This window comes from Papaver somniferum, chromosome 2 (genome assembly GCF_003573695.1).
Source record: "Papaver somniferum cultivar HN1 chromosome 2, ASM357369v1, whole genome shotgun sequence".
Taxonomy (NCBI): Eukaryota; Viridiplantae; Streptophyta; class Magnoliopsida; order Ranunculales; family Papaveraceae; genus Papaver; species Papaver somniferum.
The window spans coordinates 117,804,337-117,814,123 of NC_039359.1; the positions used below are offsets into that span (position 1 = coordinate 117,804,337).

At 37.9% G+C, this 9,787-nt stretch overlaps 1 protein-coding gene across 3 annotated transcripts; it reads left to right on the forward strand.

Moving 5' to 3' along the window:
* The first annotated feature begins 352 nt into the window (after positions 1-352).
* Positions 353-3,839, forward strand: LOC113353844. 3 transcript variants are annotated; one of them, XM_026597321.1, is made up of 5 exons: positions 353-693; positions 2,633-2,712; positions 2,801-2,834; positions 2,930-3,356; positions 3,447-3,839. In XM_026597321.1, the coding sequence occupies exons 4-5, from the start codon at positions 3,219-3,221 to the stop codon at positions 3,753-3,755; spliced, it is 447 nt and encodes a 148-aa protein (XP_026453106.1). In that variant the 5' UTR covers positions 353-693; positions 2,633-2,712; positions 2,801-2,834; positions 2,930-3,218; the 3' UTR covers positions 3,756-3,839. The 3 variants fall into 2 exon arrangements, 2 of the variants coding, with proteins under 2 accessions (XP_026453106.1, XP_026453105.1); XM_026597320.1 differs by lacking the exon at positions 2,930-3,356.
* The last annotated feature ends 5,948 nt before the right edge of the window (positions 3,840-9,787 follow it).

Below are 9,787 nucleotides of genomic sequence, written 5' to 3' on the forward strand. Positions count from 1 at the left end.
AGGAGGAAACCGGTGAAGAATCGGAGAGAAATGACTGTTATATGACCGTTGAGCAGAAGGAGATCAAGAAAACGGCTAAAAAACAACGGAACTTAAAGTTTCAGGTGAAAGAATTTTTTTTTTTTTTTTGAGGATTGTACGATTCATTCTCTCTCTATTTTGGAATGAAAATTAACATTTGGCACTTACCCCATGTATTTGTCATTTAGACGGCTCTAGTGGGTGCAAAAAAACGGCAAATCTACAAACCGGCCAACAACGACAACAAAAGTTACAACTTCCGAAGAGTCATGCTCACATCAATTGCTCGAAAAGTGTGAGCCCCCAGGAAAATTTTCCGGTAGCCCAGGGTTGAAGCTGAAAGAGTTTATTGTGACACCTGTCTGTTTGTATTCCACTCTGCTTTTTTCCTCGGAATTTTATTTTATTTTCTAGGTGGATGACAATTTCAATTTTGTCTCCATGCCTGTTTCTTCAGTGTCTTTTCAGATTCCATCCCACGGAATTTGCCAGTACCATCACCACTTTCCTCAAAACCCTCATTTGCCTAAAGCTCTAAACCCTTTTTTCCAGTCTCCATCTTCTTGAAACCCTACCAAGCTACTACTGCTGGTACCAATGGCGATTTCTGTATTTCTCAAGCCTTTTACTCTCCGTGCTCAGCTTCCCAGTTCTCTTTCTCTTTGTGGATCAGTAAGTTCTCTAACTATTTAGGGTTTCATTCAGAAACCTTGCGTTGGTGTTATTAATCTTCTTCAAACTTATAACATGAATCATGATCCTTCCATTTCTTTTCATTTTTACAATTTAGGGATTCAGTACTTTCACTACGTCTATCTATTGTTGCTTTTAGGTTTCAGTTCTTAGGGATTCTTAGCATTTCAATAATCTAGTGTTGTTTCAGATCATACCCTTGTTTTGAGTACTGAAGCATTTAGTTGGACAAAGTGTAGAATTATCAGAATGGGTCATGATTTCTGTTTTTAGGGCTTTTTGTGTTTGATGAGTTGAGGGTTCTTTCTGTTTTTAGTCCCTGTTGCCAATTGCAGTGGGAATGTGTGAAGTGTGAACTACATCCCAAGATACTACAGTCACACACTTGGTGTTTTTGTAACAATCTTCAACCCAGGCACCAAGCATATATAATTTTCCTTCTTATGATCCGATTTGTGACTGTGACCATGGCATAGCACAGTTACTACCTAGGTGTTATGTTAACTTTACATTTGAGCTTCCAAAGTGATTTAAGAAAAAAACACAAAAATGGAGAAAGTACTGGATTTAAAAAGAGATTATGAATTTATGATACTTATCTTTGTGAGTTCTATTGTGGTTCTTCATTGATCTATAATTGGTACGCTGTTGAGCTAGGCTTTTTGGTCTATGTTGCTGGGTGTGTTTTTTGTTTTGTTTTGTTTACGGGGTGTTTTCCTTTTTGCAAGAGTTTGTTTTCTTGAAAACAAATTCACATCTCTAAGGAAGGTCGTGTCTTAGAAACCATGATACAATTAAAGTCCTCTCGGACAACATTCAAGGTAAAGAATGGGGCATCGGTCTAATAGCTTTTTATGTCGAGTATAAGTCAGAGAACTAAGCAAAATACCTCACTACTACAGACCTGGACCAAGGAGAAAGCCAAGTTATTCTATCAAGCTAGGCAACAAACTGTTTTCAAGCATAGCAGTTGATTGTGATACTAAGCTTGTAGTGAATTTATTATTAAAACGGCTAACCAAATTAGAAAAACATTAATATTTTTAGTGAATTTTTATTACTAAATGGGGAGTGGCTGAATCTCTTGGAAGTTTTTTACTCCTCTTCGTTTATGGAGACATTCAACCTAGGCAAGACTCAGCAGCTGTTTTATCGATGGAAGTAGAAACTGTTACATCTTCGTAGGAATCATGAGGACTTTATTAGATTTTCCCCTATAAAGAGTTTAAGTTCTACAAAATTGGATGTGTTCCTATTAGTAAAGTCGACTTCCTTGATATTGCCCCTCCAGCTCAGTTCAGAACCAAAATAGATGGTATAAAGTTACAAAATATTCCCATGCTTGTGAAGCTTGTATGCTGTGTCTACATCAAGAGATGGTTCATGCAACCGATTCCCTTCCTTTTTTGCCATATTCCCTTTCTTGTAGGTACAGAAAAACATATCTTTTTTTTATTTAGATTTAAGACCTATGGCAATGCAAACAATCAATGGCCCTAATGGGTGGCTCTACTGAGTCAGTAGGCTTAATGACTTGCGATAACTATACACAGATCCCATGTAACTACGGCTTTGGTTAGGGATTAGCTCTTGTCCATTAGAGGGGTTTCTTGTATTGGCGGGAATATCTCTTTGTGTTTGAATGGAGTTACTTGGTGTTTGAATGGTAAATGTAGCGTGTGAGCTCCATTTTGCTCATTCATTGAAGTAATGCTGTCCGTACGTCTATGTCCCGGATTAAGGACGCGTGTCTAGTAATTCATGAGTTCATGATCTAGCTTGAACCAATTGGTGTTCGGTTCGCCCTTCTACATGTGAATAGAAATTGATTTTATATCTCATTCTAATTCTATAATGTCAATGCCTGTCCATATAATTTTCCGTGACTTTATCTTTTCGTTTGGTGTTCTGATTTCAGGTGTTCAGGAATGTTAACCACCCACGGACTCGTTCACTATTAAGCACACAATTCAGAAGTTTGGGTAGTAGAGCATACTGGTGATAATGATTCTTTCCCTTTGCCATGAATGTTGCTGCAACTTCTTATTCAGTAAACTAATATTAATTTTTTTTGTTTCTTCTCCAGCTCAAAAGCAGATCACAGTGATCCAGTTGCGCAGGTTAGTTGTTTTTTCCCCTTTTGGATTGTTGTCAGCAAGAATCATAATTCTTTGATTTATTGTTTTTCTAACTGTATTACGATACCATGTAACAGAACCAAACCAAGTCCAACCTGACAAAGGTAGCTTTCAAGTATGTACGCACGAATGAAGAGTCTCAAGAAGACAGTAGGCCCAGCAAGGCAATAATAAGAAAAGTACTTGAGACTCCCAGTGGGCATACATACTTTGAATGCAGAAACGGTGATGACGTGGGCTATTGTAACTTGAACCAGTTTTTGCAATCATATCTCATGCGAGCTAAGGTGGATTCAGAGTGGGCAAAGAGTATCAGATATTAGTTTTGTAGAAGCTTCGCTTTTCAAAGAGCGTATAAGAAGTATCATGGATAGTGCAGCTGAAGCTTTTAAAGCGAACTGCATGATTGATAATATTGGGAAAACTAAAGCCTCTTTTCCAAAGCGCAAATGCCCTCTCAGACTCGAAATGATTCTTGATGATGTATTTAACATTCGTGTTTGGGTATGTTACTGTATGGTCTATCCGAGAGAGTTTTCTGTGATGTTTAGATTATTTACTACTAACCGCTGCTTGTTTCAACTCTTTTTCCAGGAAATATTAACAGAGGGTGATAAGCAAGTGCTGGATATCATTGTGTCCGAGCTAAAGAGAAATGGATTTGACTTCACAAAAGATCCAGTAACACTCCAGAAAATTGAAGAAGCAGTTGAGAGGACAGTGACACGAATGACAAATAAGATCAAGCTTGATATGCCAGTTCCTGCTGGTGAACCTGAGATGAGTGCGCTTATCAGTTGGGGCAAATATTCTGGTCCACCTGCATTGGAACTTTTCATTTTGGTCCCAACTAAAATAGCCATCCGCCTACGTGATCCTCTTAATTGTTCTTGTTCTAAATAGAAGAAATGGATCGGTTAGCCTGTGAAAACTTGAATTCCGACTACTATTTCTGTTTTTTGTTTATTGAGCTTGTCCTCTAGTAGACCAGCATAAGATCTTGAAAACCGAAACGAAGACATGTTTTGTGATTTCTATCTCGCTGCTAGTCTCTTTAAACTTATTGCCAACTAGTTACCATCTTTCAAGATCCATTGAACATTATAGTTCAATCTGTATTCATGGGAGCCGTTCGTATGTCTTCATTTCAAGTTCGCATCTTTTTCTCCTCCAAGAAATCAAAAGCCTGATTAGACCCCGAGAATTTCAGGATATTGAAAGTTACTGACCATACTCACCTTAGCCTTAATGTACACGATATTGCTCTAATGTAGGACTTGTTCCCAAAACCTTTATGTCCAGAAACAAATGAATGCAATGCGATGCCACTGCAAAGCTTTGTGTTCGATAAACTTTTCTTGACTGAGTTACAGCATCACAGTTGAAAAGTAATGTTGAAAATGAATATGAAATGCTATGGCGCATAGCATTCGATTATCATCATGTATCCGATCTTTAACTTTTACAGATTTATCTAGGCCATGCTCCCTCTTTAAGTTAGTGTTGACCTGTGTGAATACCAATATTTCTATGAGCACGCGTCATGATATTGTTTTTTTTTTCCTGATGCAAAGATGAGAATTTTATTAGCTAGAGTGGAATGAATTGTCTGACAATAACTGAGACTCAATGAAATCAGGGGGGCTATCTAACCAGACCCTGTTGACTCTAAAGTTTCTGCTATGTTTTGCAAGAACATTAGCAGGTTTATTACATTTCCTGGGAACAAAAAGGCATTCTCATCTATTAAAAGAACAAAGCTTATCCATAGCGTCTAGCAGAATAGTTTCACTTTCCCAGGAGATCCCTTGTGCATCATTGTTTATATAGCCTTCAATACCTTGCAGGTCTGTCTCTACAATGATGTGTGTAATCTGCAATCCCAAGCTCCATGTAAATGCCTCATAAAAAGCTAAACATTTTGCTTGCTCCGAGCTCCTTATTCTTGCATAGCATTTGGTGAAGCTGCCTCGCCAGGTTCCTGCAAAATCACGCAAGATCAAAGCAATGCCAGTTAGTCATGTATTTGGGTTATATGAAACATCATAATTTACTTTAATAAAGGGAGCTGCAGGTGGTTTCCAATATTGCTTCACAGGCAAAGGTTCTGCAACTAAAGTATTGTGGTTAGATTGTCTGCTGTAGAGGTTTTCCAAGTACAAAGAAAAGCTCAAAGCCTTTTTTTGCTACTGATTGCGGTTCGACGAAAGCATACTTCGACGGTGAAGATGAAGAGCTATACTTCGACGGTGCTATGAGAAGTAGAGGATCCCTTCTCTATCTGCTTTATCTTATCATGTGGACTACGGAATGTATACCAAGATCATCAGACAAGTGCAAAGCATTCTTCGATACGCTAAAAAAAGAAAGGAGATTCATGTGGACTACGGAATGTGAACAAGCCTCCCAGAAGATTAAGGAATACCTAGCCTCCGTACCCATTCTACAGAAGCCGGAACCAAATGAGGTGCTTACTCTTTACCTTGCAGCAACCAGCTACGCTGTAAGCGCGATATCAGTATGAACCCACGCACAAGAAGAAAATTGCATCTATTACATCAGCAAGACAGTTAACTCGCGAAACACAACTACACCTAGGTAGAGCAGCTCATATACGCCTTGGTATCACAACTCAGAAGTTAAGGACCTATATTGACGCACATACCATCTGAGTCTTACCGAAGGTCCAGATAAGTCAAATCCACGATTATTATGGCACGCATTTCAGAAAGTGTAAGAGTTTATTATGGCACCCATTTCAGAAATGTATTTCTCTCTTCTTTTTTCCTTCTGAATTTTCGAAAATACTTCTATTTTCCAGTTGGATGACAATTTTGTCTCCATGCCTGATTTTACAGTTTGCTTTTTCAGATTCCATCAAATCGAATTTGCCAGTACATCAGCACTTCCTTTAAAACCCTCCTATGCCTAAAGCCCTAAACCCCTTTATCCATTTTCTTAAAACCCTACGAAAGATACTGGTAGTACCAATGGCGATTTCTGTATTTCTCAAGGCTTTTGCTCGCCGTGCTCAGCTTCCCAGTTCTCTTTCTGCTTATGAATCTCTAAGTTCTCTGACTATTTTGGGTTTCCTTCAAAACCCTTGTTTTGGTATTATTAATCTTCTTCAAAGTTATATCATGATCCTTCCATTTCTTTTTCTTCTTTTTTACAATTTAGGGATTCAGTACTTTCACTGCGTCGATTATTGCTTTTAGATTTCGGTTCTTAGGGATTTTCAGTTGTTTATCAGTTATTCAGTGTTGTTTCAGACCCAATACCTTGTTTTGAGTTCTGAACTCTGAAGCTTAGTTGGACAAAGTGTAGAATTATCAGAATGGGGGTGATTTCTGTTTTTAGGGATTTTTGTTTATTGAGTTGTTTCCAGTCACTATTGCCAATTTCAGTGGGGATATGTGAAGTGACAACAACATCCCAAGATACTACAGTCACTCTTGGTGTTTCCAAACAATCTTCAACCCAAGCACCAAGCATATATAGTTTTCCTTCTAATGATCCAATATGTGACTGTCCATGGCACATGTTATTACGGTGTTTTGTTAACTTTATGAAATTATAATAATTATCTTTGTGAGTTCTATTGTGGTTTATTCATTGATCTATATTCGGTACGTCGTTGAACCATGATTTGGTCTATGTTGGCTGGGTGTTTTTTTGTTTACGTGCATGTATTTTTCTTTTTGCAAAAGTTTGTTTTGCTGGACTTTAATGGGAACCATGGGAACCAATCTGCATGTCTTAGAGACCATAATGCAATTAAAGTACTCTTGGATGCAACTCTCAATATTCAAAGCTAAGTAATGTGGCATAGGTCAATAGCAGTATAACTCCAGAACTAAGCAAAATACCTCACTACTACAGAAAGCCGAGCAATTCTATCAAGCTGGCAAACTAACTATTTTATCAAGCATACCAATTGATTGTGATACTAAGCTTGTAGAGATTTTTATTATTAAAACGGCTTACCAAATTAGAAAAACATTAATATGTTTGGTGAATTTTATTACTAAATGCGGAGACGTTGAATCTCTTGGAAGTTTTTTGCTCCTCTTCGTTTATGGAGAGATTCAACCTAGGCAAGACTCAGCAGCTCTTTCATCGATGGAAGTAGAAACTGTTACATCATGCATCATGAGGACTTCATTAGATTTTCCCTTATGGGGAGTTAAAGTTTTGCAAAATTGGATGTACTCCTACTAGTAAAGTCGACTTCATTCATATTGCCCCTAGAGCTCAGTTTAGAACCAAGATAGAGGGTATAAAGTTACAAGATACTCCCATGCTTGTGAAGCTTGTGTGCTGTGGCTACATCAAGAAGGTTCATGGAACCGATTCCCCTTCCTTTTTTGCTATATTCCCTTTCTTGTGGGTACCAAAAAAAACATACCTTTTCTCTTTTGATTTAAGACCTACGGCTATGCAAACAATCAATTGACCTAACGGGCGGCTCTACTGATTCAGTAGACTTAATGACTTGTAACAACTATTCACAGATCCCATGTAACGACGGTTTTGGTTGGGGATTAGCTCTTGTCCAGTAGAGGGGTTTCTTGTATTGGCGGGAATATCTCTTTGTATTTGAATGGAGTTACTTGGTGTTTGAATGGTAAATGTACTGAGTGAGCTCCTTTTTGCTCATTCATTGAAGTAATGCTACTCTTACGATTATATCTTGAATCTAGCTTAAACCAATTGGTGTTCTCTTCGAGGATCTACATGTGAACATAAATTGATTTTGTATATCATTCTAATTATTTAATGTCAATGCCTGTCCATACTAACTGTTTGTGAATTTTTCTTTTCGTTTGGTGTTCTGAATTCAGGTGTTCAGGATTGTTAATAGCCCACGGACTAGTTCACTATTGAGCACAAAATTCACAAGTTTGAGCAGTAGGGCTTACTGGTGATTATGATTCTTTCCCTTTGCCATGAATGTTAGTGCAACTTCTTGTTTACTAAATTGATTGTATATTTTTGTTTCCGCTCCAGCTCAAAAGCAGATCAAAGTGATCCAAGTGTGCAGGTTAGTTGGCTTTTCCACCTTTTGGATTATTGTTATCAAGAATTATGAATTTTGATTTTATGTTTTTTCTTATTGTATTATGATACTATGTAACAGAACCAAGCCAAGGAACTTCCTGATTGCAACCTAACAAAGGTAGTTTTCAAGTATGTATGCGCAAATGATGAGTCTCAAAATGACAATAGGCCCTCCACCCCACTAATAAGAAAGGTACTTGAGCTTTACAGAGGGCATTCATTCTTTGAATGCAAAAAAGGAGATGACGTGAGTTATTATAACTTGAGCGATTTTTGTTACTCCTATCTCAAGCAACTTAAGGAGACTGCAGAGTCAACCTATGGAGTAAGAGCATCAGGCATCTGTTTTGTAAAAACTTCACTTTTCAAAGAACATATAAGAAATTTGATGGATAGTGCACTTGATGCTCTAAATATAAAAGACCTTATGATTACTCATATTGCAAAAATTGAAGACTTCTCTCCCTATGACAACTTAGGCACTGGATGCGGACTTAGAGTCGTTCTTGATCAAATATTTCAGATTCGTACTTGGGTATGTTACATATGGTCTATTTGAGTGAATTTTCTTAGATGTTTTAGATCTTTTACTAATAACTGCTGCTTGTTTCACCTCTCGTCCCAGGAAACATTGACCATCGATGATGATGATAAGCACTTGCTGGTAATGATTTTGAGCGAGTTAAAGAGAAATGGATTTGACTTCACAAACGATTCAATGACACTCCAGAATATTGCTGAAGCAGTTGAGAGGGCAAAGACGCGAAAGATAAATACAATCAAGCTTAATCTGCCAGTTCCTGCTGGTGAACCTGATATGAGTACGACTATCAGTTGGGGAGAATGTGCTGAATCTGATCTACCTATACTATCAAGTTGCAGTTTGTCCCCTTCACCCATACGCCGTATTCACTGATCTTTTTTGGTGTTCTTGTTTTGAATACAAGAAATGGATCCATTAGCTGGGAAGAAACAAATTATTACATACTTTAAAAACCTACTAATTACTACTGTTTCTGTTTTTTTGTTTGTGGAGCTTGTAAGTGTAATAGACTCCCGTAGACCAGCATCGACGCTTGAAACTGTGTTTTAATGGAAAACAATGAAGACATCTTTTATGATTTCTATCTTACTGCTAGTCACTTTAAACTTATTCCTAACTATTGTTACCATCTTTTAAGATCCATTGAGCATGGGAGCGAGTTGTTCTTATGTATGTATTTTTTTTCTTTCTCTTTGAGCTGTTCAGATGAATTTGATTGAGAAACATAGATTTAGAACTTGTTTGTTTGCAGCTGACTCGGCGTCTGAATCTGAGTCAACCCCTGACTCGGACCGAGTCAGCAGTCAGACCGTTTGTTTTTCATTTTGAGTCAGATCTGACTCGACCTCTGACTCAAACATAACCCCTGACTCGGACTCATTTGAGTCAGGTAACAAAATATCCCTGACTCATGGGACCAAACCACTGACTCACTTATTTCCGAGTCAGATGAGTCAGATCTGACTCAAAACAAACATATCGACTTAGATCCAGATGAGTCAGGTGATTTCACTCAGATCCAGATGATTCAGATCCAGACGACTCAGATGAGTCAGGAGTAAACAAACATGGTGTTAGTAGGTGTAGCTACAGCTTTGGTCACCATTGGAACTGGTGCAGCTTACATCCTTTTCTTTTCCAAGAAACCAAAAGCTTGATTAGACTGCAAGAACTTCAGGATATTCAAACTCATCTTAGCCTCAAGTGATCTTGGGAAAAAGAGTGTTGCACTGTATCTTGTTTTGATGAATTCATGTCAGAGCTCAGATGGTGCTGAATTGGCTAGTTTCTCTTGCATCCTTGACCAGCAGTAGTAAAATGTAGACATTAT